The sequence below is a fragment of the Anarhichas minor genome, unplaced genomic scaffold (genome assembly GCF_050575085.1).
Source record: "Anarhichas minor isolate MPS153535 unplaced genomic scaffold, ASM5057508v1 ptg000042l, whole genome shotgun sequence".
Classification (NCBI taxonomy): domain Eukaryota; kingdom Metazoa; phylum Chordata; class Actinopteri; order Perciformes; family Anarhichadidae; genus Anarhichas; species Anarhichas minor.
The window spans coordinates 3,995,001-4,015,000 of record NW_027466488.1 but is presented as its reverse complement, the minus strand read 5'-3'; the positions used below and the strand labels follow the sequence as shown (position 1 = coordinate 4,015,000).

At 40.9% G+C, this 20,000-nt stretch overlaps 1 protein-coding gene across 2 annotated transcripts in view; it reads right to left on the bottom strand.

The window, feature by feature from the left end:
• furina (furin (paired basic amino acid cleaving enzyme) a) overlaps nt 1-20,000 on the bottom strand; it is a 77,231-nt gene that overhangs the window by 19,141 nt on the left and 38,090 nt on the right. For both annotated transcript variants that reach the window (XM_076109857.1, XM_076109858.1), the window contains exons 3-7: nt 19,101-19,199; nt 12,832-12,927; nt 10,076-10,204; nt 9,789-9,865; nt 3,678-3,766 (exon numbers count right to left, since the gene is read on the bottom strand). In XM_076109857.1, coding sequence (XP_075965972.1) covers nt 3,678-3,766; nt 9,789-9,865; nt 10,076-10,204; nt 12,832-12,927; nt 19,101-19,199 — 490 coding nt within the window. The remainder of the gene's footprint in view (nt 1-3,677; nt 3,767-9,788; nt 9,866-10,075; nt 10,205-12,831; nt 12,928-19,100; nt 19,200-20,000) is intronic.

Here is a 20,000-nt window from a genome sequence, read left to right as displayed (position 1 = left end):
ACACACACACACACACACACACACACACACACACACACACACACACACACACACACACACACACATAGCTTGTCCTAACGTTCCACCACAGAGAGAGTGGAGGGAATTCATAGACTCCTAAAAAAAAAAAAATAATTAAAAAAAAAACAAAAAAAAAAAAAAAAAAAAAAAAAAAAAAAATCACACAAATGTTCCTCTTTGTTGCATTGCAGGGCCGGTTACTCCATGTTGCTCTATATTGGTTAAAGCAACCAGGCACCGGCTCTTTGAAGTCCGCCAAAAGCGTCAAACAGGCACTGGGCTGCTAGTGTTTCCATGGCAGCCTGCACTTCTGTGAGAGGGCCATGTGATTCGCTGAGGAGACTCAAATGTCTCCAGTCCTCTTCCAAAACACCCCCGACCATCCCAAAAACTAGAGACCAAGGTTGTTAATGCATCAAGGTTCAAACCATTTTTTGCACAGTGTCATGAGCCACCCGTCGACTCTCAGATCACATTAAAGCTCAAGTAAATTAAGCATTTCTTTAAACTGCTGGTTCAAAAATATAATTAACAGTACGCTTTGCCTCTTTAGAATTTTGGAGATTTCCTTTTCATACAGATATAGTTTATACGATGTACAAAAAAAAATGTTTTTATGAATAAATTTGCATTCTTACGGAGAGATAGATGAGAAGAGCGCTACTTACATTCTTGCCTACAACAAATATGAAGCTACAGCCAGTTAGCTTAGCTCAGCATAAAGACTGAAGTGCAAAACCAACTTGATGTGGTTTGATATGAAGCTGCAGACTAATGCTTAACAGACAGACACGCTTGGTGAGAGAGCCAATAAGCTTATATTCCCAAGAGTTGAACTATTTCTTTGAAGATCATCAGCGAGTCGACTGAAACAAGAAGTAAAACAAAGGAAAATGTATATTTCTGACAACATTACTATGGCAGTAACCAAGTAGTGCTTAATTTACTGCTCCTTTTTGTGGAACTGGTAGGAACTGGCTCACCTGAAGGACTGCCTTTATCTCAGACAAACTTATGAATTGGAATATTGTTTCAAATTACAACGGGGGGTATTTCACAGGAGCGTGTCCTGGCTGAATAATGAGCTACAGTTCGGCAGCTGGCATGGAGTCAAGTGAGCGCACGAGCGCAGAGGAGTCACAGAGGCTTCTGCACTCGCCTGGTTTTAACATGGCAATTTGCATTTTATTTTTTTAGTGTTCTGGAGAATAACGCTTGTGTGTCGGGCTTCCAGCTGTTCAGCGTTACCTGGACTATCGCGTGTCGCCGTGCTGTGTGTCAGTTTGATGTTCAGTAAATGTTTGGCATTGTCACTGCAAGTTGTCTCAAAGTGAAATTTCATACTTGAACTTAAATACATCACATTATAAGGTTAGATTACCGTCACGTATCAAGACATTAAAACTAAGAGTTGAAATGTTCTTCAAAATTCAGAAATAGGGTGCAAACATTTGAAACATTTTAAGGAAATAACTGCTTTAAATTACACTACAAATCTGTGTCTTCAAAAGGTTTGAAATGTATTTTCAAATCTTAGTTTGAATGTTTTGATATCTGATGGTGATAGATCAGAATCAGCTTTAATGTCCATGCATGCAAACACTGCTCCCAATGTGCGCAGACAGAAATTGAGTTTCTGTTCTTCGTTTTATTCTAGTTTCTGATTCTGCTGGTGGAAAAGATCCTCGAGTCTGGTTAAAAGTGAAGGTTTTAACAACACTGTGCCGCCTCGTGCTCCGCCTACTCGATCACACACAGCCCACTTGTTATGATAGAAAAGCTGATGCCATGTGGTATATTCGTACTGGCCATCTGGAGATCATTAAGAGTTATGGCTCTATTCTGACGGGGTTCAAACTTCGGGAGCTAGAAGTAGGCATGAAATAAAAGAAATGGGCTCTTTATAATGAAGCAAAGAAGACAAATAAACTTTGTCGTTTTCTTAATATCAAACAGCGTCTTTTGAAAAATGGGAACAGGAACTACAAGAACAGTTCCCTCCCTGTAGGCAGAAGCCAAACAACCCATCAGGGTGCAAAATCATTTTTAGAACAAACAAATTAATATTTCACAATATTTTGCCACTCACATATTTTGTATCTTCTCATAAATGAGCAGATTTCTGTCTGTTTGTGAGACTCTGTCACTGTCTAACTGTTGGCTTTCATCTAATGATGTTCTCCATTAATAGTGCAGTTAATTGTGGCACTGCAGTCAAAGTCAAAATCCAGGACCCATGTGTTTAGTGTACTTTTCACACTAGCACTTGGTGTTAGCACTAACACTTGAGCACTAAAAGCTCAATGGGAAACAAGGTAGCACATTAGAAGTACAAAGTGAGGGAGTTGTAAACTACACAGGCTTGATTCGAATAGAATCATGTTTAGTTAAGCTGCGATGCCTTTCTCTCTCCATCTCCAATTTGCACTGTTATAGCTATTCACTTTATCAATTCATCTGCCAATAATGTCTCAGTTAAAGGGATAGTTCTGATGTTTTGAAGTGGATTTGTACACTTATCCATAGTCAGTGTATTAGGTACAGTAGATGAGTGGTTTTTAATTATTTTTGCTGTGTGATGCCGCTGTTCACAGCAGTGCATAGCTTTGCTCCTGTGCCCGATTCTCCAAAGTGGGGGCGTGCCGACCATCATCTACTTTAGGTAATACATTGACTTTAGAAGTACCTCATACAACCTCACTTTAAAACATCAGAACTATCCCTTTAAGCGATTAATCATTCATCAATAAAATCTAGTGTGGATAATGGTGAAAAATATATAATATTATAATTTTCCAGAGCACTATGTGATGTCTTCAAAAATGCTTGTTTTGTCCAAAAACCTTAAATATTCAATTTACAAAGATTTACAAATTCTCACATTTGAGTAGCAACTTTCTGTCGATTGAATAAAACGACAAGAGAAGGAGAGAGACAGAAAGTATCAAGCATGTGATGCTGAAGAGCAGCAGAGACTGACATCACAACCCGGGCGTCAGCGAGATCCTGTCAAATGTGTATTCTGATGATCTGACTTCAGCCCGTCTGACACGGCTTTAAAACAAAACGTACAGAGGGTGCTTCTCCTTCAACAAACTATAAAGACTGTGTTTGCAGTACTGCAGTCAAACTCTGAGGCTCTCCCTCTTATGTCTTTAGAGAGACGCCTCTAAATACATTTAACTAGCACTTTGTCAGGTACCTTTTGTATTTTATATTGAAGAGTGTATATGATGGTTTCTTTCCGCACCAATTCACAGTGGATACTGGAACATTAGGAGAGAGTTAAATCAGCCATTTGGTGTAACTTGTATCCAAGCTGGGAGTAATACATTTTGACATTAACTTAACACAGATTCCGACGTTCTGGCACCGTGTCATTTCAGAAACTGCTTTCCACTGTGCTTTTTCAATACTGCCACTCCGTGCAAAACCGATACAGTTACAGTGAATTGGCAATCCACATCACATCTGTGATGATGCTCAGAAAGATTCAGTGGCATGCTGTGCCTGGGAAATGGGCTGAAAATAACACTGGCGCTGCGGAACAAGTATTTCAACATTTCTGGCTGTCAAAGAGGAAAACTGAGATGAAACGACGGTTTGTTGCGCCTGTGAGATCGAACCAATCATCCGCATGTTTTATTTGACCTTACCTCCAATCTTGGCATTGTAGGCCACACCGACTCCACAGATCCCGTTGTTGGCTACTGCTGCCACTTCTCCTGCACATCTTGTCCCATGTCTACAGAGGAAGGATGAGAAAGTAAGAGGCATGTTTAAGGACTTACCATTTTAAGTGTCATTCACCTAATGACACATCATTTCATCATTTATACACGTATAATTAAATAAACACGCAGGTAGTGTGCATGTCTAACAACGGCTGCTTGTGAGAGTTCCTGCTCCCTCCTCCACCGAGCTGTAGACTGAGGAAAAACAAACTGGTGGAGACAGGTTCTTGGCTTTAATTCCTTTAAATAAATCTGAATTCCCATTTGTCTAAAAGAAAACATCCAGCCATTGATTGGAGACCGATGTACACTATTTTATGGCCCGCTAGCATTAGTAACCTTGGAATGACTGCAGGCCTGAATCAAGTTAAAGGAAAAGGGAAATAAGACGGCACACTACCGTCACACATGGGAGGAAATTGTGAATTAGATTTGCCATTTTCACAACGGGTCTTTCATTAAGCCTGAGCCTCTGTAGTAACACCTAGCTCCAGGCACCGCAGTGAAGAGATCCAAGAAGCCAGTACAGAGGGGCTGATCATCACATTCCAGTCAGGTGCATTCCCCTGGTCCGCCAGATGGATACGCACTCTTAATGCCTTTCAAACCATGGAGCAATCCCCCACTGAAGTGAAGCCATTCCCAGACAGGAATGCTGGAGCCAGGGCAATACCACTGTGCCACATCAGGAAACAACAGAAACAGTGGACTTTCACTACTGAAGGAACCATCTATACCAGCAGGCTTCCATTAAGGCACTCTGGGTATGCAGCCAAACCAAAAACACAAGAATCAAAACAGCACATCAGCAGCAGACATCCTCCCCTGACACAATAGGCTCTTTCTGCTGTCAGGAAATGGACATTTAATCTGATGGTAGCCTGCCAAAACTGCTATTAACGATTATTAATGAATATTAAAGAACTCATTAATCACCTACTTTGAAATGCATTTTAGGTCGGCGGTCACAGAGGCCATAACCCATAATTATTTGACTATATTTCTAATAACCGTTAAGACTTCTGCTTTCATTAAAGATACAGGTTTAACGACGAGAACTGTAACCCTTCTGCTGATCTCTTTAGACACACTGATGAGCTGAGAGGGCGAAGGTTAATGTCAATGCCACAGTCAACATTGGCACCACGTCTCTAACGTGTCACAGGACGTCAGTTAGATGGAGGCCAAGGTCCAGCTGCAGCATGCTAATAAAAACAACTTTATAGACAGAAAAGTAAACACGCACACACACAGAAATGTCATCTGGGTGATTTTCCAGAGAGCCTTATCTTGACATTCCTGGAAGTGCTGGCCTGTTTACTTTGGGAGTCGTATGTCCTACAGCATCCGTGTTTGAGATGCAGCTGATGATAAGGAGCAGCTCAGGTGTCTGTGATGGGATGCCGGGCATGCACAGGCATTTACCTCCAGTGTTTAACGGAGCCCTTTTCCAAATCTTCCTTTGGACACATTCATTACAGTCACTTACTTACATGGGAGACTGATGCATATCATACAAATGCTGTTACAGAGGTAAAGCTTAAGGTTTATGAATCGTATTATGCAAGAACTACTTTCATAATCATGCTTTTGGGAGAGATTTTTCTTGGGAGAGATAAATACAAGAAGATATCCTTTTACTGCTCCCACTCACTGTTCGGGTCAATTTGAAGAAGATTCTTTGTGAAACCTTGTAAAAGAGAAACTTAAAGAGTCTCTAATGTCAAGGCAAATTAAAATCCACTGCAGGCCAGAGGCTCAAGAGGGGACAGCACAGCACAGCACAGGATCACTTTAAGTGCTCCAGTGAAACCACTCCCAGACATTGTCTGCAGGGTTAAAGAGCTGTATGTCACTACAAGTACAGCATTGTGAACAAGTCACACAGAGTATTGATCATCACTGCTGTAATACCTACCTAATATATTCCCCGACACACTGGAGGACTCTCCGACTTCATTTAGTCTCAACTCTCAACTGCACTCAGAAAATCCGCTCCATAAATTGCAAAGATGCTCGCTATCCCTTCTAATACCTGATGTCGTTCCACAATTATGTGAACCAACTCAAGCTGTAATGACCAAGTCAAGATGTAACAGCAGGCTGTACAACAAGAAGTGTTTAAGGGTTGATACGAGTCTGTTTATTAAAGGGGTGTACTTGATTTTGATACCGTGCAAAGATCATGTGATCATCTAAAAATGAAACAACATAAACATAAATGTTGGGAAGTTGCTTTTGTTTCTTCACACTGCAATACATTTTGTTATGTTAGATGTAGTTTGGTTAGTTTTTTTTGTAAAACCCTTTCAGATATGCTCGTTATGCAGAGTCATAAAGCATGCACAAATGAGCAAGTGAATATATCTTTATATTAATAAAAATGTCACTGTAAAAAATGGTGTAATTTACCACAAGCACCATCATGTTGTCCCCTCATCTGTGGACACGAAACGCAGAGATATAATGAATAACCCAACGCTCTAATTTAGACAAGCTTCCAGCAGACCAAAACAAAACTCAATGAAGCAAAAGTCAATTAATGTGCCTGGCACATTAACAACATAATGGAAACTATCCATTTAAAGACTAAGTGGTGCGTGTACTGCTTACAGCATCAGTTTTCATCTCAACACGCTTACAACAGCAGTTACAGTGTGAACATGCTTTGTATTTAAAACACTTTGATGACTTCACTAATCCCTCTAAAAAAAAAAGAAAAAAAAAAAAAACTTGATTAAAAAGTCACTCACTTCTTGGAAAAAGGAACAGGAGAGTCTTGAATAAACTTCACAACACCTTTTGCATCGGATACATTGTCGTCATACGTAACGGTGATAATAGAAGATTCAGGTGAACAAAGAGCAATTTCCGTAAAGTCTTGTTCCGATTACAGCGAGAACAAGCCCCGTGGCAGAATCTAGGCACAGAGACTAACTCAGGTTACAGCAACGTCAGTCGGCTGCAGGCCTGAGGCCAACAAACACAATCAGTATTCATAGTCACAGCTGGCAGAACCATTATCACTGTGCAAAACCTAAACCGCGCCTCTCTGGAGGCTTGCTAAAGAGACATGCTATTGTCATACAGATGTATCCAAACTGTGTCTGTGTATGTTGTGCAAGGCATTCACCCAAACCTGCACTGGGCCAAAAAAGCATTAAGAAAACCAAACTGTCACAAAAGCAGCTATTTGGCTTATTATATAAAGATTCGCCACTGATGCTGCAGCTTTTCCTGCGCTGCGAAAACAGCAATCCTCTGATGTGCCCCGTATGATAGGTGATCCTTGACAATCCCAAACTTCTTTTGGCTGGATGACTATGAAAAACTGTGAGTTGTAATTCAGGAAGGGAATCTTTTTTTGTAGCAGATTCTATTTGCTAATCTTGAGAGATGAGGCAGAATATCTTGTGTAAGACCAAGCGGCAAAATAACCTGTAATTTGGTAACGGAATGACATGTTTGGCCTCTGCAGCTGTATCTTTAGTGCCTTGTAAACCCATGAGGGTTGGGCACATGACATGAAAATAAATAAACCATCAATCGTACATCAAAAGGATTTCTGTAAGACTTTCAAGTTGTACATAAACTAAATTGAGAGCAACGCATAACCATTTCATCATATAGGGTCTGATATTGCAATGATATATTGTGACATATGCACTTGTCCAGCTCTGTATTGATCTTATTATCTTCACCCACTTCTCGCCCAGAGTCTGGCAAACAACATTTTCCCTTCACGTAAGTGCTTCTCTCTCACATTAGCTTAATTACTACTTCTTTTTTTTTTTTTTTTTTTAAATCATTGAGGCTCTCGAGGCCGTGGATGTAGCCTTTGCTGTTCATTAGTCTCTGGGTTGCACTGAACCTCAAAGGTAAATCCGAACAACTGTTTGGCTCTGCTCATTCTTAAGTCTGTTAATGGTTCTGCAGGGTTACTAATGAGCTGGCCTTCAGGACAAAATGCCTGGCGATGTTTATAGGGCATGGTAGAGAGAGGAATATGAAGGAAATGTCTAGAGAGATTAATGTAGGGTCAGGTAAAAAAGAATCAGGCTGCTGTTAAATAGGTCCCTCCATCCATCGCTGTGCCTTAAATAATTCTGAATAGACATTGTAGTGAGTCTGCACTGCCCTTTGTTGTGTTCAGTAAGTTTACCTCATTTTTCCTGTGCATCATCATCAACAACAAAACCTGCCACCACCAACAATGATTGATGTGCGACGAACATGACATTAATTGCACACGTTGAATAGTGTGATTCAGACCATGTCTTATACAGAGAGCTAGCCTTGATCTAAATCACGAGGCACTGAATTGAGTATTACAAAAAAATAAAAAAGACTCCATGCCAGTTTGGCCAGGTTTAATCCAGAAAATGCATATTTGGAAACTATTTTGATAGGATGGACCGGGAAACATCGAGATCCCATGCCGTCTTAGATAAACATGAGGGTGAATGGCCACATTGCTACTGAGCCATCCTCACTGCTTCCCGTATGCTGGGAAAGAAAGGAGGCCTTATGGAGGTGAACAGAGATGGCCTTTCTGCAGGGAACAGACACAGTCTCACACAGCCGTTCACATTTTCAATCCCGCCCACAGGTTGTTTACACATGCATCTGCACCAACCCGGTGTAAAGTAAGAGAAACGGGCACAAACGCACACAAATATGCCCCCTCTCCATTGGTCCCGCCACGAGGAAAAGACACAGAGAGCTGGGTGGCAAGAGATAAGGGCTGAGGTGAGCGAGGGTTGGAAAGAAGGGGCAGCCAAAATGAAGGAAACATCAATAGTAAGTGTCTCAGCTGGGCTCTGGGCCACCAGAAGAGCTTAAGCGTGCCTTGGCACAGAGTGTGAATCTGTAGAGCTGGAGGGATCTTCTCCCACATTCTTCCACAAGAAATTCCACCATTTAGGGTTTTGTTGATGGTGGTTGGGGAAAACAGTTTGCGGCATTGGCACAGAATCTTGGGCTGCACCACAAAGCGACAGCATATTGTTTACAGTGTTTCCATGTTCATCCAAACTTTTACTGATAATTGTGTGTGGGTGTGTGGTTCTGCTCCCAAGTAGAATTCTAGTTTTTAAGTATGAAAATAATGACACACTCTACCTACAATCAGCCTCCACCTCGTATGCCTTTCACAAAGCCTTTAAGGAGTTGATGCCACGTTGGCATAGATTCAGTATGTTTTGGCCATTCTGCAGCTCTTTATCCCCTCGGGCCTCCATATTCATGGTGCCTGCTCCTGGCCCCTGACTCAGCTGGGGACGTTTGATTTCCATCCCTGGCAAACTATAATCTTCCATGCCTATCACTAGTAATCATGGTGAGCCTCTGGATAAAAAAGCCTCTCAGGCCAGTGCGCCACAAACATAAGATTACAGCGAATTAGAAATTAAAGTCAGACGGGAGGTAGGCAGTTGGAATGAAGGAAGACGAGCAAGGACCCTCCAGAGCCAAGAGATTTGCTCTGTTTCATTAATGCTGATGATCTTAATTCAATCAATTCTCTGCAAGACATCACTGTGGTGGTAAACAACTCCTAATGCCATCTGCAGAGGCCACTGCATTAAAGCTGTTTTCTTCACATACTAACTTAATCCTAGTGTAGATTTAGTCCACTTACCCCAGCTACAGAAATGCCCCACTGGTGCCTGTGTGATTTAGGAGGCCAGAGCAAATCCACAAACTGAGTTGGGGGCAGGATTCATATTAGTTATTGCCCATTTTTAATAAAGTAATATCTGCTAAATGGCTAAAAATCTAAATCTCTTGGACAAAGCCCATAGGCTATGGCCTTTAGTTAGTTTTATTCCCATAAACGGTGCCCCAGCCATAGGCCTGTTTACATGTCAGCTGTCAGCTATCAGTGAGGGGGACAAATTAATGAACATGTACAATATCGTCCTGACACGTCGTCCTCACAGCAGGCATTGAGAAAACACAGATGGGTGTTTCCCGAGCAGGCCAACAGACAGACAGAAGAGCGGAAATTGAAATGTTCCGTGTGTGGATTTCTACCTGTTGTCATTAAGCTGCGTGTATCGAGGCTGAGGATCTGGGTCGCCATCGTTCACATCGTAACTGGCATCCGGGTCCTAAATAAAGATGCAGATAGTCAGTTTGGCACAGTCAAGTATTAAAAAAGCTGCACAATTTTAAACCACAGAACCGGTCTGCACGGAAATTATTCTTAAAATAAATCAGCCACTTTCAGCAATTTTTTATATGATAATCTGTTCTTATCTTCATCCATTTGCTGCTGCATTAACAGCCTCTCCATGGAAAACACAATAAGTTATACTCACGTAGTTCTGCATCAAGTCAGGATGGTTCTTCTCTATTCCATCATCCAGGATGGACACCACCACCCCTTTACCCGTGTAGCCCAACTGCCACGCAGACTTTGCATTCAAGTCACGGTGGTTGCTGTTGTACTGAGGATGGAGAAAGCAAATAGATGGAATCTAATTATCTCAGAGACACATGAGTGCTGACAAGAATGTACTTTCAACTAAATCTGAAAGAGCATACTATAAAAAAAAATTTAAAACATTTTGGCTTTTGACTGAAGCCTCCAGGAAAAAATAAATGCAGCTTATTGAATTTCAGTTATTCCTTCTTCGTGACAAACTAAAGTTCCTGAATGAGGGGAAGGCGGTATTGCTTACAAAGTAAGTAAATAAGCTTACAAAGAGTATCCCTACTCTGAAAGCATCAATGCCATGCTTGCATTCATTGCATTAATACCAAGCAAAGCACAGGTGGAGTGGTTCACGGCACACAGTAATCATTCTGTATGCCGTTTGATAAGCTTTTGACATTCATCTTGACCTTTGGTCAAAAGCCACGTCCGTCTTTCATCAAGTTCAAAGCTCTTCGTTTTCTAAGTATTCCGCTGGTTAAACATAATGTGTCCGATGTACCACCGACACATTTTCCTCAGGTTTCAGACCCTTGTAAGTGCAGTCTATCAGAAAACGGATGAGGTGTGTTCTTCATCCTTGCAATGTCATTGGCAGTTAATCCATCAAGAGGAAACTCAGTTGAAGCTGAATGTTGTGATCTGCAATGCTGATTCAAATTGGAAACAGGCCTTCTGTGGCTGACACGCTGAGTGTATAATAAATCAGAGAGAGGCACGTGCAAGGTTTCATTTTGAATATTGCTCATCAAGTGACAGCATTAATGTCAGCATTTCTTCTGCACACATCTCACGTCTGTGAGCGTACAGTAGGTACAGCTTTGAGGCTTGCGCACGATTTATCATCTTTCATCATTTAGATAAATATCAGAAAAATATGAAATATTCATTGTAACAGCAGATGCTGACCATTAGCATCTGCCTACCAAGGACACCCTGCCAACAAACCCACCCACACTCTGTGGCCAGCCAGGTTCACTTTTAATGAGGTTCACACTTATTTCCTGCTACCTGAAAGCATCTGCTACATCCCATCACTTCTGAGCACACACTAACACAATAACCTATCATCTAATATACACAATCGATCTCAAAGATTTCTTTAACTCATCAAAAGTGTAGATATTTGGACAGTATATGACCGGTCCACAATCAACAGCTTCATCATGATTAACACTAACAACGGAGGTTGTTTGTGTCTTCTTCTTAATGTAGGGACGTTTATATTCTTCTAAAAGAAGCTCAGCTGATCCCGACAGTGGAAAGGATCTGAAAATATCGAAGGTGTTGCTCCAGTTTTCTAGTCTATTTGGTGCTTTAATGAGCTTCACAACCTCATGGGAAGCGCACACACTTATAAATAGAAATTAATTTAATTTTTTTCCCCCACTTACACAAGTTCAGCATCTCTTTAATGAGGACCACAGAGTGCCTCATATTCATAGATATCAGCACAGTAACTTGGGTAATATTTTCAGTAACATGCATTTTCATCAAACATTTGTCATTTCCTTATGTGCCGGCAAAGATGCCCGAGCTGCAACGATTAATAGTTGATCAAAAGAGAGTTAATCAGCAACTATTTTGATAATCAAAAATGCTCCAAACATTTGCTGGTTCCAGCTTCTCAAATGTGAGGATTTGCTGCCTTTTTCTTTGGTCACATCGTGTACGATAGTCAGTGAAATATCTTTAGGCTTTGGACTAATGGTTGGACAATCATCCATTTGTGTTCTGATAAATTGTGATGGGCAGTTTTTCCAAAATGTTTAGAACGAAAGGATTTATCAAGGAAATAATTGGCGGATTAAGTGAAAATGAAAATAATCATCTGCAGCTTTAAATATACTAAAATGCCATCAGATTTTGCATAAGACGTCTCCATATCCATATATATCACAGGCATTAATATCAGAGAAATACGATTAACTGTAATAGATTCTGCCATACGTTCACATCTAGTCACATTAATACAACCAGGCAGCAGCCTCTCATCCACCCATTTGCCTTTCAAATTGCCACTAACTAATCCAACACACTGGGGAAGTCTGTCAGCCTCTGTTAAAGCACAGACATTTTGAACAACTGGTGATGCAAGTCTGATTTGCCTCACCATGAATTTCCTTTCCGCCTGAAGCCCCCTCGCAGTAATTGAAGGAATAGTGGAGCCGAACAGAGAATCTCAGGGGTTGTTACTGCTGCCTTTAACAGGCCGACGCATCAGTGACATTCTTCAAGTCAAACGAAAAAATCAATCAACTGAGAACAAGAGCAATTCAAGGTGAATCAGCTCTGTTTTTACCTCCACTTTCTGTCTCTGTTGCTAGATGGACTGAAGTAAACCACCAATTTTGGGACGCAATTCAGAGTTCAAAGGCACTCTGTGTAGGCGTTAATGCTATCGTTCAAGCTGAAGCCTTCAAGGAAAGTTACTTAGACTTTGCTTTGTGTTCTGCAAACAAGACACACAACAGCATTCGCACTAAGGCGGTATATTGGATTCATGACTCAGGGAGGGGGGGGGGGGGAATCACAGCCAGAAATTTAATTACGTGTATTGACTTTGGGTGGATAAAAAGCTCAATCAGTGTGCAGCCATGACTTATGTCCCACAGACGCACACTAATGTTGAATACTCACCAGGTACCACTGGTCTCTGAACTTGGGATCCATCGGTTCTTCGAAGACATCCCTCTTTTTCCTTCGTTTCGACACTTGTTGCTCGGCCCAAGTCACCTAAACAAGGAGAGCACAAACACAGAGATACACATGTAGACGTTAGCGATACGAACAAAAATGCGAGGTGATGCTCAACAGAGAAAGATAATCCATCCAGAAAGGTTACTGCTCACCATCATTTAAAAAAAAAAAAGAACAGAACAAGAAATAATTATATGCTGGACACGAGGGTCGCAATGTCAAATAAATTAATAGAGATCAAAATTCTCAGCGGGGCGACAGCAGACAGATTAGAGGCACAAGGGTACCACGGACTCCTCACTAATGAGACCTGCTGATAAAGTCCAGAGCAGCCTGGGGCTAATTTAAACTTCTGGATCTGTGTAAAATGAGATGCGCCAGATTCTATTATATTTATTCATGAGTACACCAACGCATGTATGCACACTAACAATATACACGCAGAGGTACAAAGTCAGTACAAGTCTAACAACCCCGCAGTCGGCAGCAGGCTTTCATGATGAGCGAGCTCCTGCAGAAAGTGTTGACAGAAGCAGAATGCATACAGTGAAAGGAAGCCTGCATCTCTCACTCCCTCTCGTCGTGCTCGCTGTACAGCAAGAGAGGCCAGAAAAGAAGAGAAAATGTCAGAGAACGAAGACAGAGAAGTGCCTGCCGCAAGGACGGAGCACCTGATGTGAATGACAACCGAATCACAGCACCTCTCTCTCTCTCTCTCTCTCTCTCTCTCTCCCCATCACCAGAGACACAAGAGTAGAAAAAAAAGAAGTAATGAAGGTCACATTAGCTGCTACGCTGAAGCGATGCCAATTCGACACTTCCATAATATAAATGCCATAATGGAATAATTTCCCTTCGAGCAGAGCGGTTTGTGTTTGAGGCCCGATCAGTCTAAGTAGAGGAGACGTTTCCACCAGGGTTCATCCAGGATTCTTACTGGGAAGATGAGGTGAGCCCCGTGAGGTGCAAGGAAGGCAGTTCACACACAAAGCTATGTGACAGCTTTTTCACAATGTGGGCCCCGACACATTAAGTCAAAGAACTACTGCTGACAAACACTGATATGTCGCCAAACGTGGGAAATGGGAGATAAACGAAGATAGCCAACCATTTTCTCGCCATTGGGATCCTTACTGTATATGTACATGTGTCGCTTTGGATGAATATGTAATGTATATGTTCTGAATAAACATTAAGAATATGTCTAAAAGATAGGAAACTGGCATTATTAACTTTTTGTTTGTGCCGATGTTGTCAGCCTGGGGACTTTTGCTTTTGGAAGATAAAAACGTATGTACCACATTCAAAAAATGAAGTGTCCTACTTCTGCATGTTATTCTGTAATCTCTTGCAGGTCACAGAGAAATGAACAACAGGTCAGAAGCTGTTATGAAACTTTTGTGCCCATACTGTATATATATTTGCAATTCTTATTATAATGCCAAAATTTACATTTCTGTTTCTTAACTGTGATGTGCGCTGCGGCAGGTCCGATGCAGAGGACAAAACAATATTTTTTTTACAATCAATATTGTTCTCGTAGCACTGAATCAAATGGTGTTAAATGAAAAATGAATGCCATCACATCGGCTACTGAATCTCATCTTCACTGAATCAATAAATATGTACATTACATTTAAAATCTTTAAAAAGTAGGGATTCAGTTCCCTTGAGTTTCACAAAGCTATTCATAAATAACATTTTTTACTACATCTAATTAGTTTGACAGTTGTTGACATGCTTCTCTCAGTCAGGCTTTAATATTGGCTTTCTGTTTTAAAGCAAATGACAATATTGATTGAATGGCCTACAGTCTGAGTGACAAACACTGTATGCAGGGAATAAACTCAGCGTCATTACACTAGTCAGTGATCTCCAGTCAGACAGAAACAAGCTATTTTCTCTTGCGTCATAAGGCGGGGTGTGTGAGTTCCCCCTCTTCCATTTCAATCGCACATATAATCCTGTGTGAAACCGCCCTTGTTTTCTCACATACGTAGGTCGGATCTCTGCTGTGATAAATGTCCATGATGACGTCGTTCAAACATGACTGTTTTTTTTTTTTTTTTTTACAATCCTGACACAATCGTTGCGCAATCTTTGTTATCTGGGGCCTCGCAGGAAGTTATGTTTAATGTACATGGCAACAGACTGTTTACTGCACCGTGTGTAGCTTGCATTGCCTCAAATACGCCCATTAAACCATTTCATTATCATTGCAAAGCATGATGTAAGCTGTTAATTCCCTTTGGTATTGTTTTGCATACAAACAAAACCATCATATGCAAGTCATTTTTACTTTGTAATCTTATGCATGCCTTTCCCGACAACGTGACACTCTTCTATTCACACTTAAGCCGAGTAAGGAATGTAGAGAAATGCTTCTCGGTCTAACAGGACGGACGGGCCCAACATTACCGATTACAGCATGCGCTTAAAATTCAATGCAAAACACTTGATTCGTCTGTTAAGGGTCTTGTTATTACTTGATAATAAAAAAAAAACTATTATCTGGTGAAAGAAACATTTACAGCAGCTCCAACACTGTACATCTTCATCAAGACAAGGTAATACCATGACTGCTCAATCAAAGCCCATATCCTTCCAGCAGACATGCAGATGAGCTTCAGTACAGTAACTACATTGTCTGCTCGTAACATAACCGGTGTCGCAGACGCGTCAGCGACACCGGTTATTTGCCACTAATGGGTGCAGCCAGTCGTCTTAATGTCACACACTGTTCTTGGAAATGTCCATCAGAACACAGCAAGACGTGACTTTGCTTTCGTCCTCGTCATGAGGAAATGATGCCACAGATTAGTGGCTTGGGTGTGTTCACAAACACACAATGGGGATACTGAATCAGTAAACTCTGGGGGGAAAAATACAAAAACATTCCTGAAAGCTGCATACTGGCACAGCAATTACCTTCATTTTAGTACTTTCATTTCCATTTGTGGGAAGAAAACATCATTACAGTGCACATTAAGCACTGGTGATTTGTAAGACTTACCAGATTACATTTCCCTGACAGCACCCTCACATTACTTACCAATCATTTTAATATAGCATGCTATTCTATAATACAAACTATTTGAATATCAAACTGAAGTAAACAATACAAGTTGTATTTTTCAGCTCCAATCTCCCATTTCATACAGAGTAGATGTCCTACTTTTGACAGGACTGGAACAACAACAAACATTTCGATTTTGCAGTTTTCATGTGAAAAGTCTTTAATAGTCAGAACACAGAGCCCAGAAGTTGACAAACAGAGCGTTTCATTATAAACGGGCTTTGGAAATGGAAAAAGGTCCAGACTGATCCATGTTCACAAACAGACTGCTGCTCGCTTCATGTCCAGGTGGAGAATCGTAATCTGTCCAACAACTTGATTTCCCACTCTGCTTATTTTGTCCCACCCACTTCTTTTCCTTCTTCATTATACAAACATTCGCATCTTCCCTCTGAGGCCAAATGGAAGCCGCTAACAGAGCAGCATTACAATAAAGGGACACAATATCAACTATAGTACGCATCAGTGGTTGGCTATGTCATTCATGTTTATACTCAAGGCTTTTTGATGTAACTGCTACTCTTCTCGCAATAGTAATGAAACAAGCAGTCAAACAAATGACAAACGAATGTTCTGAGCACCTCATTGCTTTACTACGTCAGTCTAATTCCTTCTCTTCTTTTCAACTAACCAAAGAAAGGCACTGAAGCAAAGCACAACAACAACAACAACAACAACAACAACAGAATGAAAGAGAAAACAGCAGAGGGCACGGAGGTAGAAGATAGACCCGAGCTTTAAATCTTCAATGGAGCCTATTAACTGGGCTCTGTTAGCCCGTCTATGAGATCTGGCAGAAGTCCAGGTGTTTTTCTCAGTAATGAGACACTCTTCAAAGAGACTCCACCGAGTCTTTTGTCCAGGCTTCATCTCAACCACTTTAAAAGCTGCGGGATCTCTGTAGAATAAAAAGAATCCTCCCATTAAAAATATCTTTTTTTCATGTTTTTCATTTTCCAAAAAAACTGAGCAGCTGATGCAAATGTGAATAAAATCTGCAACGATGTGCAGGTCAATGCATGCTTTGATCAGACTATTAATTGCAGCACAGTAACAGAAATGTATCGATGTTTAGATCCTAGAGAGTCTATACATAAGGATTGCACGCTATTGCAGCATTTGCAAAGCTCTCTTCGTGAATAAACAAACAAACGGAGAACACAAAATCTTGTGAATTCCTGTGTGTGCTGGCAAACTGACCCGACCCTCCTGCACATACAGGAAGACCCGGAGCTGTAATGCTCTACTTTCTCTGAGGTGCTGGGGGGGAAAAAGGATTTCAAAAACAGGAAATGGAGCCTGTTCAAGGAAATCCCAAAGAGGGCGGTGGACCATTTGTAACATGGACTCAAATAAACCCAGCAGAAGTTCTTCTATTCCCAGTGTGCACCTGCACAGCACGACAGCATGGCCAGTGATAGCTTCAGCTTCAGGCAGGTTTCATTAACTTTCTTTATGGCTGTAGATTAGTTTTTACATGCAAGATGCTTCTGCAGTTGTATATATATTTATATGGACTTATATCTAAATCCATAGAATTTTCCTTGAAATTCACTGCTTAACTGAAATGAGGCGGACACAATTCAGATATAAACATTTTCATATCATTTCCAGAGATTACAGAGACAGAAAAGGCAGAGACCTTCTAATGAGAAGGCAGAGAAATGGTGCAAACAGTGCAAAACATTTTCTCCCAATCCTCACAGTACTGGAAGACCTCATCGTTAGGAGGAGGAGGAGAAAATATAACACAAGAATCAACTCGGACCAGTGAGGAAGCAAAGGACCCTACGCCGACTGGAGCGGAGGAGCCTGAGCCGGTCTGCTGCATCAGAGCTGGAGTCAATTGATCACCATTGGCTATATAAAGCCGGAGCCATTTCAGATTCATTGTTCACTGTAACCCATTGAGCGCGGGGCACGCCCTGCTGCACTCTGTTAAAACCCTTTAACGTTCTCCTGATGCACAGCGTCGTCAGCCGGTGAACCACGGAGGAGCACAAACAAATAAATAGCAGCCAGCAGTTCCAATTAATACTTTTCATATCAACAGCAAGTGTCAGTGAACAATGCAAGGAAGGCTGTTGTTTTTTTTAGTGACTGTTTTGTCTTTGTTTCAGCGACATTTAACAGCTCTTCAGCAGCTTTGAAGTGCAGCTGACAACTGAAACTTACATGTAAACTTTTGAGTTTACCGAGGACGCAGAGAGGCTGAAACCAAACCCTCCAACGATAGACTCCCTTATCCACAGACGATACGGAAAACAACAAGGGAAACATTTCAAGAGTTTAAAGTTGATAATTTAAGTAATATTTACGTAAAACATCCAAATATTTTTTGTTTCATTTTTTCTTAAACATGCAGCTTTTCCTTGTCTTTACATTACTATGAAATACATTTTCATTTGTTGGATTAAAACAAGACATTAGATGACATTACTTTCTTTTTTTTCCTTTTATTTAAAAAAAAAAGCTTACTACTATAACGCTAGAATATATAATATAATTACTAATAGTAATGGGTGAATACATAGCTACAATGTTCAACATTGATATCATGAGTTAAGAACAAGAAGTTTAGTAACTGGTTTCTGGGTTGCATATGGACTCACAGTATTTAGGGTTCATAAATAATGAAAGGTCAAAGGTCCAAAGCTACTACATTATCTGCTTAAAAGATATATTCAGGTTTTTGCAGGTCTTTCTCACTTTTTAAGTCACACAGTGACTAAGCACCTTACTGCATACGATACACAGTAAATATTTCACATGATTACACTGACACCAAACAACAGCTAGTAACTATAAGATAACATTAAAAGAAAAAGTCTTTGCAAGCATTAAAACATGTGAAACTCACTCAGGAGATAGGATAAACTATGTGTTTACAGGTCAAATGCTGAATAAATACAAGCACTCCAAATAATTCAGTAACATTTTCCTCCCAAATTGCAAGAAAGGAGCTCGGACCGTGTTATCCGTTGCTGCACTAATGGTGACACCACAACCACCACTCATGGATGACACCACAAATGGAGGAAATGTGCCCCCACTTCCTCCACGGCATACTCCGAATCATCAATAAACCTCATGAACACACACACACACACACGCACTGAAACAAACTCCTTACCTTGGGATCTTTTTGAAGACGGACTTGTGTCCCCCTGTGATCCGACAGCGATCTCTTCACCACCGTACGATGCCGGAAGTGATAATAATCACCAAATACCTGAAAGATCAAGAGATAAGATCAGTTATCACATTAGGACATTTAAATCTGTAATCTGATTACATCTCTACCTCTGATGAAGCTTCAATGAAGAATGAAACGAGTCTGATCGTGCTCGTTCTCTACGACTAAACTACTACGTCACAAACACAGAATGGTTGAGTAAATCAAAGATTTTAGAAGCATCATTTTAACTGAGTAATAGAAAGCCTTGTGTTAAACCTGAATATTTAGATTTTCCTTTTCTCTCTACAGCAAACTTTCACGTAGGTCCTATGAGGTTAACAAATCTCTCCCCATCCTTGCGGCTGCAAATCATTTTTCTCTGCATTCTGTGGTGCCAAGTGAGGCTAATGGGCTGCACTAACCAGTGAAAAGTGTTCTCACAATTAGAGAATTCCATTTCTATTCCCAATAACTCTCTCCATCTCCATCTCCCGGTAGCGCCACACCGACTTACGCATTGCCCTGTGGGAAACCCGACACGTGACCCATAATCCTCTGTGCTCCGTCCAGTTATTGCCGCTGTGTAATCAAGGTCATTAATGGAGCGGTGAGCAGGTACTCACTTCACCTCAAAGAATACGTTATCCGAGCAAAGAACAGCACTCCACATAGAAGCTGAGCAGCTTCAGAGGGAAGACGACTTGATGTTGCGAGTCTACACAAGAGTTTAAAACAATTAGCAGATTAATTGATATGAGAGAATTGTTTGGGGTGTTTGTAGATTGATTATTCAATTAAAAAAAATAAACAAATTATTAGTAAGTAGTGGAAAAACATGTTTGTTGCAACCCCAAT